Source organism: Acanthaster planci, linkage group LG10 (assembly GCF_054643075.1).
Source record: "Acanthaster planci isolate LZ-2023a linkage group LG10, COTS_SCS, whole genome shotgun sequence".
Taxonomy (NCBI): domain Eukaryota; kingdom Metazoa; phylum Echinodermata; class Asteroidea; order Valvatida; family Acanthasteridae; genus Acanthaster; species Acanthaster planci.
This window is the reverse complement of record NC_141786.1, coordinates 14874025-14896195: the sequence shown is the minus strand read 5'-3', so window position 1 is coordinate 14896195 and position 22171 is coordinate 14874025. Positions and strand designations below refer to the sequence as shown.

At 41.1% G+C, this 22171-nt stretch overlaps 1 protein-coding gene across 1 annotated transcript; it reads left to right on the top strand.

The window, feature by feature from the left end:
• The first annotated feature begins 7705 nt into the window (after window positions 1-7705).
• Window positions 7706-22007, top strand: lrrc58 (leucine rich repeat containing 58). Its single transcript, XM_022241876.2, has 3 exons — window positions 7706-8438; window positions 13516-13922; window positions 14917-22007. The coding sequence occupies exons 1-3, from the start codon at window positions 7942-7944 to the stop codon at window positions 15132-15134; spliced, it is 1122 nt and encodes a 373-aa protein (XP_022097568.1). The 5' UTR covers window positions 7706-7941; the 3' UTR covers window positions 15135-22007.
• The last annotated feature ends 164 nt before the right edge of the window (window positions 22008-22171 follow it).

Genomic DNA, 22171 nt, shown 5'->3' with positions numbered 1-22171 from the left:
GTGACGGGCCTGTAGCTCGAGGGCTGACGGCGGCCACCTTTGTTTTTGAACAGGGAAACGATGATTCCATCGCGCCATGTCTGGCGGCCTTTCCATTGTGAAACTTCTGGATCATAGATGCAATCTCCTCCGCGGTTGGTGAATCAGTGTGGATGGTAGGATCTGCCATATCACGATCTGCAGCCACACGGGCATTGGCAGGGGGTGGGGGGTTGTTAAGAGAATAGAATCGTGTTCATTCCAGCGTTGCAGACTGGATGGGTGTCAGTCTGGAGCAAACCACCTGTCGCAAGCAGCTAGAGGGGGGAACAGAACTGTTTGTCATTGTTGCACAGTGAGAGGATGCATCTAAAGGCAGCTCTGGTGTTTTGGTGCGTAAAACCATCCTAAGAGCTTTGAGCCAGTTTATCCTAGCAAGCTTATTAAACCAGTTGTATGTTGTGTCGTCTTTTCCGACACAAGGCTAGGTAGGCATCCAGCCGTCTGTCAAGCATTGCTTTACGACATTCTTACACTAGCTGAAGGGACCGGTTTTCCAGCGACCTCAGTGGCACTAGACGTAAGGCCAGACTGAAAAAAACTTCCAGGAGGCCTCTATGTCAGTGTGTGGGGGATCCTCAGCCAGTTTTTGCGTGACAATCTGACCAAACAGGATGATTGCATTTCTAGCTAGGCCATCTTTGTCATAGCGCAGTCGGTTTGGTGCAGCTAGAATGTGACGACGAAGCTTCAACCGGATAGTGGCCACCACAAGGCGATGGTCAGTACGGCCAAATTCAGCACTGCGATAAACGCGGCAATCCGTGAGAGCATCGTCCACTGAACAGGATATGGTCAATGCATGGTCTTCCTGGTGCTAATATAATTGGAGTACCGGGTGAGCTGATGGGCGAGCTTGTGGTGGAACTAGGACGAAGCAACACAAAGGTCTGCGGCTGCAGATAAACCCAGGAGTCTAAAGCCGTTGTCATTCGCCACTCCAGCAGAGTGCGGTCCAAGGATACCCCTGAAGCCAGTGCGCTAACAGTCACGTTGAAATCGGCCAGCACAATGGTAACACCATGCTCGGAGATCCGCTGCAGCTCATGTTGCAAGCACTCGTAGAAAACATCCTTGTCGGTGTCATCAGCCATCTCAATTGGGGCATAGCAGCAGAAGATGGACACAAAGCTGCAGGTATGACACAGTCTGGTGTCGATGAGCTGAGGGCCCAATGGTTTCCAGGTGACCAGAGAGGCAGCTACCCGGCGGAGTGTAATTGCGACACCCTGAAAGTACAGTGAACTGTGGCCACTCCAGAGCAGCCTGTACTTCCCAGCGTCGGTCTCTCCTGAATCCAGCCATCGGATCTCCTGCAGGCCTGCTGCCACGATGTTCAGGTACTGAAGCTCACTGCTCAGAAGGAAGAGGCGCCCAATCACTTCAAATGTGTATGGATTTTCCAAAATCGGATCAACCATTACAAAGCGAAACTAGTTAAACATCCTGTTGCTCGCAGAGTTGCAATCACTTGAGTCAATGAATCGACCGGAGTCCGACTGGAGTCATATTTTTGGGTGACTTGAATCGACTCCCAACGGGTAAATGACCCGACTCTAGTTACTGCCAGCAAATGACTCGACTCGAGTTCCTCATCAGAAGATCCAACTGGAGTAAAAGTTAATAAAATTCGAGTCCCACAAATAAAAACAATTTTTTTGCGAAAAATATTTGCAATGACTAACAGTACCAGTCTGTTTATTATGTTCATGTCATGTGTTATCATCATCAAAGTAGGCCTATGTGGAAGCCAAGAGGTAATTTGAAAAAGCCAAAAATGACTTTCTCTCATATAGTTATTTGCCGTGCTGTGTTCAATAGGTGACTCTGACTCGAGCTAAATACTTGACACGACTCCACTTTTTTTGCCAAATGACTCGACTCGAGTTACTACGTTACAATGACTCAACTCAAGTCATTACGTCATTAATACAATTACTCGGGTGACAAGAAGCAATGACTCGTTACAACGCTGTTACTAGTAATCAGACTGCAAACGCCATAGTGTCTTATGCTTGAGGGCGTAGTCTGGATACCAGACCCGATGATTCTGACTACTCTACGAATCAAGGGTCTGGTATCAGGCAATATCTACGTGACCAAGACTGGAGGAATTCCTCAAGTTTTTCGGAAATAGCCGAAATATTCCGCAGTCGTCCCGTCTATGTTCGGCATGTTCGGACTGTCCTGTTGATGTTAGGTTATTCCCAGCCGGGTACTGAGATTGGCTAGCTGTTGAACGTAAAGTCCTGTATACTAATGGAAGCTGTTAATCCTACAATATTTGACTGAACACTGAAATCAAAGGTCGCCTTGGCCGAAATCAATGCCATGTCGCGAAATGCAGAATATAAATGTAGCTATCGGTGTTTGATGCATGGCCATCACGACAAGCTTTTAGTTTCAATGCTTCAACAGCTTCAGTACCGTAAGAATAAAATATCACTATCCTGAAGGTCTCCTCGGTAATCTCCCTAGAGGAGAATCTAGAGGAGAATCAGGACCTGACGAAGACTGGCAAATGCCTGCAAGTACGGGGTGCACCACTGTATAATGAAATCGAAAACAGTGGGCTCTCAACTTGTGACCCCTGAATCTTGCATCAAATCTATTTATATCTGTGGGTGATGCCCAACCTAAGATTTTTTTTGTCAAGAGTCGTCAGGGAGTCCTTGGGTAGGGAACCAGACTACTTGAGGGAGTAGAGTACTGATGTGATAGTAGACTACTGTTCTCTATTACACTGTCAGTATAATAGAGATCAGTAATCTACTGCAGTGGAGTAGACCTGAGATACGGAAGTCCTACAAAGTCAGTAGAGGGCGTACTATGCACAGGTCCCGTTTGCTGGTACCCGTGACGATTTAGGGAGAAAAGTTACCTTATGATAATTAAAAGTGTTTCAAACTTTAATTCTTCCTGTGTTGAGATTAAAGCGTAGATGTTGGTGTTGAATCAGGAAAATTAGAAAGCTGGTAGGTGTGGTGATATCGTCGGTGCAGCATTGTCATGTTTTAATCGTGCTTAAAAGTATCGTGCTTAAAAGGTTTACAGTCATGGCCATGGAGATACATAACGTGCGAGTGTGTCACACGAAGCGCTTGTTAAACAATGTATAACATTACAGTGCATAAACATAGACTTGTAAAAGTCCTATCACGACGGACGATGAGTGACGGGCAAAATAAACGTCTATTTTATATTGGTACTATGGTTCAAAATACCGATACTGGCGTGGAAGTGTAAGCGGAATTAATAACAAACGAACCAGGAGATAATATACACTGTAAGCAGTTCATAAGACCCTCAGCACCACTTACAGAATCAGATCTATGACCAGGGTATTGGACAATTTCAATTTATTTTTCATTATTGCAGCCGTGCCAATGCCAATCACGGGTGCTGTTAATCAAAGACATTTCTCTCTAGGTTGGAGACGTTAAAAATCACAAATAGGTTTTACCAATAATCAATTGTAATCGGTGATGTACACGTTGCATGTAATTTCACCAAGTCGAGCATTTCCCATACCTACCAGTTGATCGATAGTGATGATCGATAGTTGTTTTTATTTCTGTTGAAGAGCGCCCTCGCACAACTAGTTTTTACTGAGTGGCCGAGTTCGGGCGACTTGTTCCCGTATGTTCACGAACAGCTCGATTTGTTGTTCGTGGGTCGGCCGCTCAAACGCCGGGAACAAACAACCGGTTTTCGATGGTAGTTAGTGACAAGCAACATGCAACTGGCGGCGTCCATGCAGGCTACGTTATTCGAGAGTCAACGTTTGGATGGGCAGAATTCTTTTCTGTACAAACAGGAACATTCATTTCTGTGTTCCGGAAAATAATTAATGTTAATTTTGCAAAACTTCCCATTGTCCATGCCTTTAGAAGCCATCTCTCTACTTTTTGCAGCTCTTCAAAAATCAAAATCTCACGAGTTTTTCCGTGTGTTCCTGTAAAACCCAGACGAGGAGATGGTGTGTAATCCTGTTCCAAGAACAGTGTTCTTGAGTCGTGTTCCCGCCGTCCGAGCGCGAGAACAAAAAACCCGTGTCAAGAACAGGCCGCCCGAACTCGACCAGTGCGAGCTGGCGCAAAGTCTAATTATGAGTCGATGGGGTGCACTATGCACGGTGTCCGCTATCAAGTACTAACGTCGTGAAACCAAGACTAACACTTCCGTAGTTTAGTCAATAGCTGGGCCAATTATCTGCAATGTTCCATTGAGCACAAACGTCATTCGCCGTACTTGTTCAAAGTATTGGAGTGAGTGCAAGACCTGTGTAAACGGCGACTTACCGCAAATGAATTACTATGAATTGCAGCTAAAATCACTTTAGGGCCATAAATACGGGAGATTCACTATACCGCTGCTCCAAGAATATGCACCACATTGGCCAATCACGATGCACGAAATCTTTCCCTTTCCAAACGCGCATTAGGTCGACAGATTTCGAGCGTTGTGATTGGCCAACGCGTAGCAAACTCTTGGAGGCGCACTTTTGTGAATCGCCCGTATGCACTACACCCCAATACGCGCCCATAGACAACATTGCAAATTTTAGACCGAAATAGCGCCACCTGTTGACTCTCTATAAAGAGGTGAAAGCTCAGTCGACAGTCGTCTGTGAGTAAATTATAGGCTGAGTTCGGGCGGCTTCAAAGTTGTTCTCGTATGTTCAGGAACAGCTCGAATCGTTGTTTGTGGGTCGGCCGCTCGAACGATGGGAACGTACCGCCGGTTATTATCCCTACTAGTTACTTGTAGCATGCAAGCAACATGGCGGCGTCCTTGTACATTCTTGGAAAGTTAATGTTTGAGCAAACTTCTTTTCCATTAAAAAATCATATCTTTCATTGAAAATTTTTGATGTTAATTGTGCAAAAGTTTCCATTGTGTCCAGTTTTGTAAGCCATCTTCTAAGTTTTTGCAGCTTTTCAAAAATCAAATCTCACGAGTTTTCCCATGTGTTCGTGTAAAACCCTGACGAGGAGGTGGTGTGTGAACCTGTTCCGAGAACAGTGTTCATGGGGCATGTTCCCGCCGTTAGAGCGCAAGAACAAAAAACCCGTGTCAAGAACAGGCCGCCCGAACTCGACCTTCCTATAAGAACATCCTTTTTTCTCATTACCTGAGAGTTTGTTCTTCTCGAATACCCAACTGGCCCTTGTGCTTTTTTTTAGCATTTTCTTTTTTTGGGGGGGGGATCTTTTGCTTCAATCATTTTTCCCTGGATTCATATCCATTTTGCTGTTTCATTTGCTTATCTTGAAACACCACTCATTGAAATCAGTTAAGTTTGATTCTTTTTTTATGTTTGTCGTCTTTGCAGTTTTGAATTATTTTCTTATTTCATTCCCGATCAGTTGCTTTTTCATTATAATCGTTTTCATTAAAGATATTTTTTACCCAAGCTTCAGCTTTTTGAATGTGCCCACACTCTGCTACTTTTAACATTACTTCCCTTCGTTTAAAGGAACCAGCAAATAGAACTATTTTCACAAATTTTACTAAAAACCCTCGAAATTGCATGATTTGGGTTTCAATTAACCTGATTTTAAATTTTTGTTTTGCAATTTTAACCCGTATTTTTATGCTTTTTTATGCTAATGCATTTTCCATATTCATGAGCAGAACTATGATGTCAACCAAGGCACTGAATCTCAAAGTTACACAGAAAATTTCCAGATTTTTTAACCACTCCTCCGGCAGATTTTATTTTCTGTGACAATTTATTACTGTGTAAGTATATGGCACTAATCCAGGAAAGAACCTTTTCACAGAAATGTTCCCAGATAGCAAATTTGGGATTCACAATTTGAACAGAAAACATGCTACTTGAACCATGTCTTCGTGGATTTACATCAAAGCAAAAGCGCCCTCACTTGTCCAGAAATGCTTGGCAATTGTTCCCAAATAGTATTCATACGGAAGAAGACCCGCAGGTTGGTTTTTTTTTTTTTTTGAAAGAAACACCCCGAACTGGAAACTGCCAAGCCAGGATTCGGGATTTGTAGAAATACCTCTATGATCCCTCCTGATTATGACATGTCTTATCGTAGAAAAACCCCGGGGATCACAAAATATGAATGAGCTGCTCGTGCGCAGAAATCCAAAGATTTAGTCAGTGGAATGCACCCTTCAGCAATCGCTTTAAATAACCTCTTTGACCTTTGGAGGGTGTGGGATTATTCGGGCAATTCCACATGGCAACAAGACAAACACAAGACACAGCGGGCCGCCCAGGAGTACATAAAAGTTTAAACTGTCGCCAAAGGCGTATGTCTCCCAAACCCAAATAGAAAAGCAAGGCAAGAGAAACACAAATCATATACTCACTAAGATAAAATTATGTAATTGGGTTAAAAAAGGAAGAACCCAGCCAGCAAAGTTATCCTTTAGCTCATTAAAAACTAACGAAGAGGGGCGCATATAAGATTATTAGCCAATTCACCAGGCAAGGTGCCCCAAATACAAGTTCTTCACTGACGCTTTGGTACAAGCGGAAGAGAAGTGAAATGGTTTCGGAAACGCCCTTTTCTCATTCTCAAAAATGTATTTCTTATGTATACTTAGGCTCACCCGGGAAGGGGATTCAGGTGCTATCCCAGATTTTCTTTCGGGAGGGAGGATCAGGCTGGGGATTTTTGTTATGTCTCATTTTTGTGGACTATCGTCTGACCCAGTCACGGTACCGATAAGAATCTGCGAATACTACTAGGCTTATTTTTTAAATTCACTTTAGCTCTTTTTATGTTATTTTCCCATTCTAAGATTTTTTTGTCTCAGACCGTGTGTGTGTGTGTGGGGGGGGGACCCCCGGATCAGCGCTTGGAATTAATCTGTTGGCTGCATAGGACAAGTTATCAGGATGCATGACTGTTTAAGGCAAAGACATGGCAATTAATGAATACTTTAGGAAAGCTGATGAAAAACAGTGTGTGATGCAACTGCGCTGAACTTGTAGGCTACAAGTTCACTGATTTCTCACTACTGGTTTCAGGAACCAATGGAGGCATTCCTCCGTTCTTCACGGGCAACAAGCAAAAATGGGCTAACCCATAGGCTTTTTGTGGGGAAAAGGCAAGCTTTAGTCGCCTTGACCCGTACCCGCGAGCTCTGCCGTGAACTATGATACCTTTACCGCAGCGCGCCATATTGAAAAACCAATGGGCTTGAACTTTTGCACTGTGTGCTGTATGTTTCATTGGTCGCGCAACACTCAGGAAGCACGTGCATACCGCGTGCTATGTGGTCTGACCTATATTTTCAAATTAGACTTGCATCCATCTTTTTACTGAAAAAGTGAAAAACAAGTGACAAATTGTCCGATTTAAACAGTACACAAATCCAAACGCACCATGAAAAAAGCACATAATGCAAGTAATAGACGAATTCATACCACCACCATGTAAATTCACCCAGTAACGGATTATCATATCATATGTTAATTGTCGTAAACAGAATAGGAAATGATTTGATGAAGTTAAGGTGTTATGAAAAAACCAGATGTGATCATTCCCAGAAGAACCCATTGACAATAAAGGGGGATTTGAAACCAGGCTACGGGAACCAGACTAAAATTTCTGCTGATTCACTTGTATAGCATTGTATGCTGATGTAATGTACATGTACATGTACACATTATGCTTATGTGTGCGTACATCGATAGAGCGTCGCGATTGCTTGCTCTGTTCTTACCTTACCTGGGGTGTTCCCCTCGAATTGTCGAAAATGATTGCAATTCATTCCCCGAAAATTTGTCATTTATGGAACTTATCTTGCCGGTCATTCGCCTGTTCTGACCGACGAGACTGGCTCAAACTACGATCCCTCCGAGAACTGGGTTGGTGAAAGTAGAATTGTCTCACGGGTGAGTTTGTGTGGCACGATTGTGTTATGTGTCGACTGCGATACGTCATGGAGCACTCGACCAGGGCGAGCGTCCATGGGGCCGCCGAGAACGTTCAGCTGGCAAAGGCTGTGCTCTCCCGAAAGCAGCTGTTGGAATTCCCCGAAGACGAGTTCAGCGGCCAGGAACAGAAAGTGAACATCATCGATCTCAGTCGGAATTCCCTCTCCTGTCTACCAAAGTCCATCAGCTTGTACACCAATATGATCGAACTGGACATCAGCAACAACAGGATATCGCGAATTCCTGACGAAATAGTTGCACTTAAGAGTCTGCGCTCATTGATCTGTAAAAACAACCGTTTGGACACTGGTTCAATACCGAAGGACTTTGGGAAATGTGTCTCCTTAGAAGTGGTGAATTTCAGTGGCAACACCATGTTAGATTTTCCAATGCAACTCACAGAAATTGGAACACTGAAGTCCGTTTACCTTGGTGGAAACAGAATTCGCCAATTACCACCAGAAATACAAAATTTGCAGAGGTTAGTTTACATATTTTCATGCTGTAGACACCAATGACGAAACGATTTCAAAGTGAGGGGGGGCAGTTGTGAGACCATCAGGCATCAGCCATTTACATGATTAATAATAAGAGGCCGGTCCAGTAAGCCCCACCCCAGGAACTGCCGGGGGGAGGGGGGAACTGGACCCCCTGCTTCAACTGCTAGTGGCTGTAGTTCTGGGACTGTGCTTAAAGTAAAGGCTTGATTGATCTAATCGGGTCTTCAGGCCTACACATCACTTGTCATGGAATTTGTCATGTTTTAGGTGTTTAGATCTGAAAGGTTCCTTCTGCTTATCTGGCACACAATTTTACTTTATGATCAATATAATAATAGCTTCTCACATTTAGGAGTATCTCTAGCCACGATTTAGCAAGATTTAAGAGATGAACAACTCAACAAGACCTAAACCTGTCAAAAACTTCTATTCCATTTAAACTGTTTAATGAATAATTTACTTTTAAAACAGTTGTAAAATTTCTGTTGCTTTTCATTTGAATCTGCTTGAAACAAGCATCCATAGTGTAATGTTTCTCATTTGAAACAAAAGAAAGTTTTCCCATACTTTTCATGAATTTTGTATTTGAATATTCATATTCGGAAAATATTTGAATATTCAACAATCAATTGAATATTAGGATATTTGGCACAGGGGATGTATTCAAATGAGAAATGAGATGTATCAGGTTGGATTCATTTACACTATGACCGACGTCCAGGGTATGAAAGTCCTCCTACAATGCGAAATTTTTTTTCAATATTTTTTTCTCACATTTTTACCTGGCGAAGACAGCTCAAATGTCATTCACAAGTGCCTTGTACCTGGAATTCCATAAACGTTGTGTTGAAATTTCTAAATACATGTACGTGATGTTGCCTTATTACGAGTGAATGGAAAATACATGTACATGTACAGTATACCGGTACATGTGGAAAATATTGAGAAAGCATGTTGATTACATGTACATGTCTTTTGATCCTAGCCCACTGGGAAAAAGAAAGACCTATTTAAGGAGACATTCTCTCTTTTAGAGAGAATTGGTTTTGTCTCCAAAGAAAAGGACTTCTCTGAATTTGAGGATAGTTTCCAAGTTCGTACGTGTGCCTCTGCTGTACATGTATATGTACATGTGCAGTGTACTTTCTCAGGGGCAGATCCAGTATTTTCAGAATGGGGGTGTAACCCCCCCCCTAATCTGTCTCTGATTCTTGGAAGAAAATGTGACATACAGTCAAACCTTGTTAATAAGAGCATTGTCCATATATCTTGATAATCTAAGGCTCCTGTTTATAGCAAGGTAATTTGCCGTGTCTGAAGGACCTTTATTAACAAGGTTCGACTGTAAATGTACATGTACCGATATGTCACGTATGTTCGGTCCCCATAGACTGTGCGTGCATTTAGTTTATGAATTCGTGCATGCGCAACAGCAACATATGGTCGTCTGCCTGAAAACTGATATGGTTGCAGATGACACATATCGGTGAGGGTTTTGTCCTGCCATTGCCCTTGAAGACCTCGCGTGTGAATAAATTACCAAGAATCTATCAAATGGTGATATATAATAGCTTCTGGTAAGAAAGATCTCCAGAAACTAATCAAAGAAATGGACAACATCAAGTTTATGACAAAGAATAATTATGAAAAATTATCGTTTTTAAGCTAACTTTGTGTCAAATTTTCACAATTTTGCCGGGTTTACCTTCAAATAACTTTGATGCCACATGACAGAGTAGTAACTCTTATGATCAAAACAGTTTATTTCTTCTAGGTAGGAAACCTTTTTTGAACTTTACTTGGTTTTCATTGGGACCCATTTTTGTTATTTTCCATTTTTTCACCTTACATGTACTTAAGTGCCCAGTTTTCACACTTTTGTCAAGTTCCCCTCTCGTCACCGGTGATACTGTCTGGAAGACTGAGGAATCATCTGTATTTATTTCTTCAAGATAGAGCCATTTGTCTGAAATGCAGTTCGTTTTTCATGTGGATTCAAATTTCCGCACTGAGTCCGACATGACCAGACAGTGGTCAAAAATGAGATGTCCGGATTTGGGCATGGCACACACGCACACACACCTGGGGACGAGTGCATTTCGGTATGAGTTGACTTTACTGCATTGCCACTAATACGTACGACAATGTCAAATTGCCCAACTAAAAGACCCAAACGAAAACTTTCCGTTCTCATCCATACAGTTTCCTTCTTGCATGATACATGTACTTTCTCATTAGAGCATCCATGATATTCCTCACTATTCACAAGTGCAGAAATGTCAGGGAAACCTTGGCAAAACTGGAAAAAAAACCATCTAAAATTCTGGCTTCACTTCCAACTTCTGACTCTGTACATAAGAAAGACGGGCAAAAAGTGGGCAGAAAAAGGATTTCTATCGTGTGCAAGTTATCAAAAGGGACTCACAGTGTTTGAATACTAATCGGTATGGAAATAAGGGGCAGACAATTTTTTCTGAGCTTGAGGTTGATCGATTACTTTTGGGGTTCACCTGTCTGAGTCAAGAGCCATTTTACTGGCTTCTGGCTGTAGTGGGATTCATTACGCATGCTGGAGCTGGCGAGGGGCATGAACATACGCAATGTACTGGCATAGTGGCGTCACATGGAGTGCGTGATGTGTGAATGCAGCTGGACATTTCTGGCTTTCCGATGGGGCCAGTCACAACCCCCTTGAACATTTTCCACATCCACTTTGGAGTCACTTGTGCAACTCCTTGTGAAGTGTCACTCCTGGGGAGCATTTTAAGAACTCCACCGACAGCGTATTCTGTTGGGGGGGTCTTTGAGATGATTTGCTGGAGGGACTATTGTGAAAAGGACTTCATCTTCACTTCAAGTTTTCAAGAGTGATCCCCTGCTGTCTGATTTTTGAGTTACGCATACCGGTACGTGTAGATTTGAAGGTTGTTTTGATGGGAAACTGCACAAATCATCTGCACAAATCAGGAGAAACCAGAAACTTTGTATGCACTACAAGATGAAATACGGATTGGTTGACGTTAACCTAGATGAGTTCGTTCAGCCTAACACAAGGAAAATTAGGGGGAATGATAAAAAATTTCTACAAATTTGTCATAAGTCTAAAGCATTCCAGGACTCATTTTTTTGTTTCCACTATAAAAGACTGGAACAATCTACCCGCTCTCGTTGTAAATAGTTCTTCACTAGATGTATTCAAATCCAGGCTGAAGCAGCACCGCTAAAATGATTTGGTCTAGTCATTCCACACGCAGTGCACTTCTCAGAAGTTAGCGTGGATGTGTCTTGGAGGACATTTTGCTGACCAAACCATTCAGATTCAGATGCCAAAGTTCACCACCTGTATATGTAGGAACCCAGATTCATTGCTCAACTCCAAGGAATTGAATTACCACCTTTACCCCTACATGTGGTAATTCAATACATGTAGTTACAAAGTGGATGTTCATGTACATGGATAATTCCAGATATTAGGGGTCCCTTTTTTTCTGTGTCAATGTTACATCTGACATATGATTTTGTACATGTAAGGTCAGAACACATTTTCTAATTTCCAAGAGTGATAAATTAATGCAAATTATCTACCAAACAAATAGTAATAGTTTGAAATCAATTCCGGTGATATTTCCATATCAAATAACAAAGGTCAGATGTACATGTAACAGGGACACAAAACTGTCACACATTTGGACCCCTAATTTCTGGAATTACCCATACAGTACATGTATGCGCACATTTTCAAGCATGTACATATATGTGTGTGGTGTCTCAAGCATTTTCAAGTAGCCTAGACTGTACTTTTCTCTACATGCATGACATGTACTCTGTTTCCTAATGTACTTGCTCTGTTGTCTTTTTGTACATGAATGTGTACATGAACACATACATGTTTACATGTACACGAACATGTATGATATATGTACATGTACATGTGTACATGTATGTACATGTATATGTACATTTCATTTCATTTGTCAGAAAGCAGAAGATACAATAAACAAATACAAACACAATAAGACGAGAAGATAAAAATTACAAAGAATATTCCAATCAGCCCCCGAAGGAGTGCCCAAAAGAAATAAATTCTGTCAAAGGGGCTCTCCAAACTAATTGAAATAAATACAAAACATATACTACACTTATGATAAATAATTATTCTCTGATAAAAGGAATTAAGAACATGTGCGGTACATGTATATGTACATGAACATGTATATGTACGCTTTACGCAAACATGTACGGTATATGTACATGTATATGTACCATTTACATGTACATGAACCCACCTGGTACTCATACTGTAAGCATGAATTAAATGAAATCTTGCTGTCAAGTCTGTCCTTACTGCTTTAAGTATTACATAAACCTCACTGCTTTAAGTATTACATGAACCTCACTGCTTTAAGTATTACATAAACCTCACTGCTTTAAGTATTACATGAACCTCACTGCTTTAAGTATTACATAAACCTCACTGCTTTAAGTATTACACGAACCTCACTGCTTTAAGTATTACATAAACCTCACTGCTTTAAGTATTACATGAACCTCACTGCTTTAAGTATTACATAAACCTCACTGCTTTAAGTATTACATGAACCTCACTGCTTTAAATATTACATAAACCTCACTGCCTTAAGTATTACATAAACCTCACTGCTTTAAGTATTACATGAACCTGTACATACTCACATGTATGTGTACATTACATGCATGTACTTTTGGCCAGTGTACTTGTACACGAATTGAAGGTTGACTCTAAATTGACAGTGGAATGGAAATTGTAGTTACTACCAGTGAGGTTCTGGTGAGGGGACTTTGTAACAGTGTTGGTGGCTGGTGTGCACCGAAACTACAAAATCTTGTCAAACTGTGTGGTAGTTTTGTTTCTGCCATATAGTGAGGGGACTTTTTTTATGGAAAGTCGAGACCAAATTGTGGGGGGGGGTTGAAGTTTTTTACTTACTAAGTATTTTTTTATCCACACATACAATTGCAGTTCTTAAATAAGAAGGGAATACATGTAATCCTGTGTAAAATAAAATCTGTGCCTTTCAGATTAGAAATCCTGTACCTTGGTGGCAACCAGCTAACGAGCATCCCTGTGGAGGTCAGCTCTTTGCCGCGCCTCATGTGCCTGGTGCTCAGCGACAACCGCATTGAGGCGGTGCCCTCAGAGCTGGCCCAGCTGCGCAGCCTGAAGTCGCTCAGCCTCCACAACAACCGTATCACCACCCTGCCGCCCCAGATCGTCTCGCTGGGCGACCTGTGCGAGCTGAGCCTGCGCGGCAACCCGCTGGTGGTGCGCTTCGTCCGGGACCTGACCTGGCAGCCGCCGTCCTTGCTGGAGCTGGCAGGCCGGTCCATCAAGAACCGGGGCATCCCGTACACCACCGAGGGCCTACCCCACAGTCTCATCCACTACCTGGATTCAGCTCAGCATTGCCTAAATCCTAAGTGCTCAGGTAAAACCAAGGACCATCCTTTTTTTTTGTGGGGGGGGGGTTGACTTTCCAGAGCATGTTTACATGTACAATGCATTATCTCCCAGGAAGGTTTATAAAGCAGTGCTTTTAAAATTATGCATTTGTTATTGTGCCTGCATGTAATAACCAGGAGTACAAATGCTTCAAGAGAAAATTTACCTGTCTTATTTTTGCGTTAATTTTGTCACATTTGTGAATAAATCTTTATACATTTCCTTCCAAAAAATGGGTACTGGTACATGATACTAGAGCCAAGGGGTATCAGTTTCAAAGATTTTACTGTTAGTGGTCAGGTGTTTTTTAAAACTTTCGCTTAGCAAGGGACTGGCAGTTGTTGCAATACTACCATAGATGACATCCTGGCCCTACATGTGCCTTCTAGGAATGATTCATAAATCCTATTTCTCCACCATATACTGTATGCATACCACTTCCTTGCATGCCTCAACCCTAACCCTGCCAGATACAGCATAGTGCAACAGGTGTCAGAGTCTGGTGCACTTTGATGCACTGGGCAATCAACAGCAGCCAAACAAACGGGCCATGTTGAGACAATGGGAGCTAGTCCTATTGAACAATGCCACTGTTGGATCTTGTGGTGATTTCCAGCGATGCGCTAAGTTAACTCTAACCGCCAAGCATATTGTTGGGCTCACATTACTCAATACAACATAATACTAAGTAATAGCCTGAGCCTGAAGGACCTAGCGCTACAAATTACTACTTCTATTGTTACTCGTACAGAGAACAATAAAGTCATGCATTCATAGTGCCACAGCACTGTATGGTACATTGTCTTATCTATTGTATCTTATGGCTTCAGAGAACAATACGGTCTTGTCCTCTTACATGTCTTACAAGCGGTAGCACTGATTACTACATTTTACTACAAGTAGTAATTTGTGGTATTATGTAGGGTCAGGGTTAATCAATTTGTAAATTTATTTTGTCTTTCTGGCATGCCAAATTACAGGGGTGTACTTCACGTCCCGAGTGGAACACATCAAGTTTGTGGACTTCTGCGGCAAGTACCGCCTGCCGCTGATGCAGTACCTGTGCTCGCCCAGCTGCACCAGCAGCAGTGGCAGCAGCAACTACAGCAGCAGCAGTTACACCAGCAGCAGCGACACCGAGTCGGAAGACGAGGGTGCCGTCCCCAGCAACAAGCTGAAGAAGGTGCTGTTAGGATGAGCGAGAAAGGAACAAATCATGCCACCGAAATCGTGTCGAGGACAGAGATTTTTTGTACAAGTGCCTGTATGTCAAGTTCCCTTCGCCCGCAATCCACAGTTGCTTGAAATGTGTCCCCTCACTGTTTTGGTACCAGACTCTCCTTTGAAACAAATTTAAACAGCTCTATGCTGGACAGTCATTGGCAGTTTTCATGGCTGCTTTGAAGAGACCACCTCTGGGAGTACACCATCATGTCTGATGTGAAAGCTACAGTAAGCCCAAAATTATTCATCCTTTGAAAAATGTGGCTGTTTGCTATTTTGTTAAAATTTTTGCACTGGACTGATGGACAACCCAGGAACACAGAGACTAGAAATTCCCTTTGCAAAAGCTCAACTGGGCAAAGATCTAAACCTTTGGTTGTCAATTTTATGGTATGTTGTCTGTAAATTCTATGTGACCCGAATTAAGAATGGGTAGATGTGATTGAAAAGCAGATAATCAATGCATTGTGGCTTACAGTGACCCTTTCCTCACCCATAACCTGTTCCTGGTAGAAAATTTTGGCAGTCTGTATTCAGTAAGATGCCACAATGCCCTGCTTTCCCATGTGAAGTGTGGAAAGACTGACACTGTAGATAAAGCAATTTGGATAAGGCAATCCATATGACGATGGAGGGTTTCATTTATGGAACTGCGCTGACCACAGAGTTAACAGCTGCAGGGCCACCTTTCAAGCCAGGGTTGTCTCATTCACAGACAATTTGGGCAGAGTCTGGAGTAACTTTCACACCTGTCTTTGGCCAGTCAAAATGCTTACGCTTTCATTGTGAAATTACAGGTTTGGTTTCGTTGTAAACCAGCGCTAGTCAAAAATTGTCACTCCCCGACTGAAAGTGTGTGTGTGAACAATTTTTCGCACAAATTCAAAAGTTAAGTCTTCAACGGGCAAAGGTTCTTGAATGAGAATGAGCAAGAAAGTTTAGATGTGGGTAATTCAGTAATTTGGGGTCCATTTTTTGTGTGTCCCCGTTACATATAACATGATTTTGTAAGTTCAGAAGACATTTTCTAATTTCCTCGTGTGATGAATTATTAATGCAGAATAACTGTCATACGAAGAGTAATAGTTTGAAATCTATTCCGGTGATATTTCCATGTCAAATAATAAAGGTTAGATGTAACAGGAGCACCAAAAAGTCACACTTCTGGACCCCTAATTTCTGGAATTACTCATGTACGTGTACATTGCAACGCAAGCATTGTCCAGTTGTATAACATGTACATGTAACTCTCGAAACATTCACACCAAAGTTCACTAAATCTACCTCTGCTGTGAGCTGATCTCAGGAGACCAGGCTTCAGTATCAGGGAAAAAATTGAGACTTGAAGGATTGAAGGAAAGCAGTGCTTGGGTTCAAGGTTGTGGCCTCAATGAGTAATGACTCGGCGTCAGGATGACGCCCCTCACGGACATCTGTCAGGAGACTGACTCAGAAAGGTCACAAAGACAGCAGCATTGTCAATACACGCAGCTGCTTCATACAAGGTGATTCAGCAAAACTAGATGCATTGCAGGCTTTCAATCCTGGAACATCAAAGTGAATATAAGTACTTACAATGTGCTTGCATGAATGTCGTACGTCACACACCTGCTGCAATTACTGTGCATGTGTAACATGTTAAATATATGCTTTTGTTCACACACAAGTGTGTGTTTGCCTGCAACCTGGGACCCTCTTTTGTTTGTACTCTAACTTTTTTTAGAAGACCACCCATATGTTTTGTACACAGTTGTCAATCGGGGACCCTCTGTCAATCGGGGACCTTATTGTCCTCTTTTGGTCAGGGTCCCCAATTGAATGCAGAAACAAACTTGCGTCTAAAGGATTAGGAATACAAACAACACTCAACATAAACTTAGCAGGAACCAGTCACGATACTTGATGCAGAGATGCCAACCAGTACGATTTTATCGTATTTAGTACGATAAAAAAAAAAGGAAAATACGATAAAACGATATGGCCTCTTGAAAATACGACATGTCATCTTTCAAAAAAAAATTTCCAAAACCACGATATAAACAGTGGGATTGCATGGAAATATCCCTGCATCCTTGACAACAACGTGGAACGAGCCTACACTCAGACAGTGGAGGCGCGGAATCGGCAGTAATGCGATATGGAAGCGTGTGTGTTCATCAGCTAGCTGTGGAAGTATACAGCACTGTACATACATGTACAATTATGGCTACCGCAAGCTATCACGATTGACAAGTGGTAGTATCAAGTTTTTTGAAAATCAGAGTTTTCTCTCCAAAATCTGATTTTTTAGGATATTCAGTCTGTTTTCTGGTGTCAAGAGGTTGGCATCTCTGTTGATGTACATGAAATTTGTATTAAAAGTGTAGCCGCAGTAAATTATTCTCAGATGATATTTCTGCATCTTTGTTCTCTTCTTTGGTGATGACAAGTCTTTTACACTCCCATTTGGTTAAATGCGCTGAATAATGTACTTTTTCTGAACACGTAAATGTAAAGTTGGTCATGCTTTCCTGTTGCTATGATGTCACCCAGGGAAGATATAGGTCATTGCATACATGTACATGTAGGTTTTTCCATTAAAATTGTGAATCCAGAATTTATCCATTAAAAACCTTTCTGAGAAAAGTATTGGTGTTCACTTACTGCTGTGCATATTCAGTACACACTGAATCAGCAAAGAAGTGAAAATTTTGTCCAGCAACATCTACAAAAATGCATGGCTTTTTTATGTACAAAGTTTGTACCACAAACCAATGTAACGTTTAGGCTTTCTTCCTTGGATGACATCACAAGTTTGTCATGAATATGGAAATACATTTGCATATAAAAGCCAAAAAGGCAGCCAAACACCCTTTGAAATAGTAAAACAAATGTTGAAAATGACATCAACTTTGTACACACAAAGGTGCACTTTGAAGGTTTGCATTAAACAAATTGCAGCTACCCTTTCAATGGATTGCAGCCTGGCCAATTTATTGTGCACCCAAAGCACGGTTAGACATGAGGTTTTATGTTTCCTGCATACATGTATTTAACGAGAATTGACAATTGTAGAACACTGCACTTTGACCTGAAGGGGTACCTGGTAATTGTTGGTCTTCCAATAGATTTCAGTTTTTGTACTCGGCTGCAGCCCCTTTTAACAACAGCTGCAAAAGTGACAGAAATTTGGGAACACTTGAAACGTTTACAAGAACAACGTACATGTACATGTACATCTGTACATGTACTTCGTGTATGTTCTACTTGTGCAAACGATCAGTCTCTCATTTCTATTTAGTTTAAAAAAAAGGCCGGGTAATTATGGATGAGGGTGGAAAAATTTATGCCGTCATGTGTGCTTATTGTAAAGTATTCATACGTGTATAGTGATATCAAAGGATGTCGCATGTTTATGATTATATGGTATATGTATTAAAGCGTACAATATTAATCAGCAAGTACATGTAAGTACAGTGTACAATACGGTATACATGTACATGTACAATGTGTACACTGAACATGAACATTGTACTCCAGTGCTCCCTATGATCATACATATTCATGCGCACCACTGCCAGGCATAGAGTGCCATAGGGCATAGTAGGAGAGTAACCATTCATTTTGCTTGATTTTTGAATTCTTCAATTTTCATAGGAATTTTCAGCACACTTTGAAACCTTGAATTCTTGAGCATTTGCATTTCATAGAGGCTACATCTAATTTTGATTTCACTTGCTTTCAAATTTTGGGTTCAAGTTCATCATTCATTTTGGGATAAGTGGGATAGATGTACGTATATACACATATAATAGTACAATACATTTTTATTTTGTTTTGAAATAAAAGAATTAAATATCTACAGCTACATACATGTATAGAAATAAAAAAGTTTGTGATAAAATTTATTTTGGGAGTTAGCCATATTTGGTAAACTCCTCAGTCTGGAAACGAAAGCAATAAAATTTTATTTCGTTACCAATTAAAATACCTGTGTACTCTGAGTAGTGTGAAATTTGTAATTAACATCCATCAATGGAATAGGCCACATTAAGAAAACATGAAAGATGCCTATGGAATGCTCTCTAATGGTACAAAATAGCCTGGCTCTGCCCCATACAACAATTTGGAAATCATAACAAAGATTCAGGGAACCATTCAGAAATGGATGGCTTATATGAAAAAGGTGTATTCACATCTTTTACATGTACTTTCACATGGGCATTTGTAAATGTGCATACATGCATATGTAATCTGTTACCCTGTTGATATCTGATCATGCACAGACTTAGTGATGTAAGATACATCTACATTTGACATTTGAGGCAAGATATAGAATGGAAAGAACCCCCCCCCGCCTTTGTGTTGGTCATTATTTGATCGGAGTCTCAGGAATTCTTTACAGACTTCTAGGGGGATGTGTTAGGTAACAATAGTCTGGTATATACATCTATCATCAGACTTATTTTGGCCTTATTTTGGGATCAGACTTTATACATGGATGTTCATGTGTTTGCTTGTTACAAGTGTGTCTGTTTTTGGCCATTGGGCACTGTACTGGTCCCTGCATTACAGCAAACAACATTGTGTGACAATACAATTTCAGTAAATATTTGAATATTTAAGTCACGGTAAATTTTAAATATACATGTAAGTTCAACTCTAATGCCATGGGAGAATTTTTTGAAACCTTGGCAGAGTGATCAGCAGCTGTGCAAGTTTTTTAAACAGAGAAAAAATCAGGTATTCTGTTGCTGTATGGCGCATACATGTATATGTACACGTATGAAGCAAACTATGGGACAGGGAGGGTACCCGCCTTTGTGTTGGTCATTGTTAGACTGGTATCTCAGGAATTCTTTTCAGACATCTAGGAGGGACGTGTTGAATGACAACAAGCCGGAGTGTGTATAGGGATTGGACTCATTGGGGGGGTACCCCTCTGTTGCATTTTGTGCCTGGTGTACACGTACTGTATGTAGCAGGCGTAACCCTAGAGACTTAACTACTCATATTTAAAAACCACTTTAAAGTTGCCTTGTTACTTGAATATACATACACAAAATGTTTCGGGCCTCAACTGAAAAGCAAGGATTTGCCTGTCGAAAAGTATGAAGATGTACTGTTCATGTACCTTATCCTTTGTGAATAAACCTAGAATTTAATTTACTGGTATATGCACACAATATACAATGTACATATAAAATGAGTTGTATGTACATGTATTAAAAGTGAACTTACGGCAACCAGTCCTCCTCTGTAATAAGCCACTTGTGAGTTAAATTTGAATAAAATATGGTACACTGTGTTAATCTGATTGCATAGAAACGTAACAATTTTAATTCCCCAGACTAAAGACACTGTTGCTACTGTTATATACGTCGTGATTCAGGGCAAGCTTTTGCATAGCGACCACCATCTCTGGAATGGACTGGTTCCTTTGTGCCCTTTTTATCCATTGAGAACAGTGTATTGTTGCAAGGCGTCTCTTATGTAACTAAGCAAAAGCTTGCCCCGAATCACGGGGTACAGCAACAGTGGATTTAGTATAGAGAATTCAAGTTGTTATGTTAACATGAATTTAAAGAACTCAGTGTACCAGATTTTATTCTAATTTAACTCGCAAATGGCAGATTGAGCAGTCAGAATAATTGAACATTACATGCTGTGGAAGGTAGTCATTCTTCCAGTAAAGAGCTTTTGTTCCACAGGGACTGGGTCACACATGAGTAGGCCTTTTGTACTGTCCCTCCAACAAAAGCAGTCCCTGCTAAAAATGGCCTATTCAAACCAATTGATTTTTTAATTGGATTTAATTGGAATGAATTGGTTCCAATTGGCAATTGATTGGTGCTCAGTTGGCATGTTTACATTGCTGTTTATTTGCCACAATCAATTGGAATTGCAAATGGGATGCAACTGGTTCCAATTGCTTTGCTTTCAGCCCGTTCCCCCCGTCTAATGGATTTTTCAAATGGGACTCAGTTGGTATTGAAATGGTTCTAGTTGGTATTGAAATGGTTCTAATTGGTTCTTCGGTTGGTTACAATTGGATTGTGAATTGGCATTCAAATGGTGTCAGTTTGTTTGAAATGGTCCAACTGAGAAAAGGTCCCAATTTACCATTCAAACCAGTTGAAACCCAATTGGATTCCAATTGATGCCAAGCAAAAGTAATTGGTTTTGGAATTTGTTATTAAATTGGTAAGTGAATTGGATCCAATGGGTAAGTGAATTGGTCTCAATAGGGAAATGAATTGGACATTTTCAGTAGGGGTTATGGGAAAGATAGTGGCCATGCACAACCTCTATAAAGTGGGTGTACCGGCTAAAGGAAAAAAGATGGTTGCCAAGAACCACCATCGTAACAATTGTACTTAACACTTTCAGTCTAAGTGTATGGACACATACATGTATGACCACTCTTGCATTTTGGGGCGTTTAGTCAAAACCCAGACAGGCAAATTTGGACCCGATTGAGAGACGTTCTGATGCCCACAAATTGTGGTCGCAATGACGGGGTGAATTCATACCCAGATACATGTACACACATGTTTCGTTTTCCTTGCTTGTGTTTGAGCAGGTACACTTCTCAACTGAAATACGTAAGACGGGGTTACTGGCTGCAAAGCAAGTGCCCCTCTTATCTCTCTCAGTAGCCAGTTTTAAAACAGGTTAATTTTTGTGTGTGCTTGTTTTTCCTTCGTGTTTGTTATTGGACTAATTCTTAGTTTAGAGGGAAAACAGAATTTGTTTGGATTAACAAACTACATGTGTGACAGAAAATTAATCTGAATAAATGAAACAGAATCCATTTCATTTTTCTATCTCCGGCAAGACTAATATTAAAGAGAAGGAATGGACCAAGGACGAGTCTGAATATTTGGAAAATTCTTTTTCAAGTCAGTTGATGTGTCTCAACCTGGTAGTTTCAGCAATCGTAATTTTCACCCTTTCAGACAGTTTGGGAAAGTTTGACCTTTGATGGGGAGGGGTGAGATGGTCCAGAAAATTAGGCACCAATAAAATTGA

Excerpts from the sequence above, each read along its gene's own strand:
- lrrc58 (XM_022241876.2), top strand. The coding sequence starts at position 7,942 with ATGTGTCGACTGCGATACGTCATGGAGCACTCGACCAGGGCGAGCGTC. Across the intron at positions 8,439-13,515 it reads GAAATACAAAATTTGCAGAG|ATTAGAAATCCTGTACCTTG; the intron begins GTTAGTTTACAT and ends TGTGCCTTTCAG. Across the intron at positions 13,923-14,916 it reads CCTAAATCCTAAGTGCTCAG|GGGTGTACTTCACGTCCCGA; the intron begins GTAAAACCAAGG and ends GCCAAATTACAG.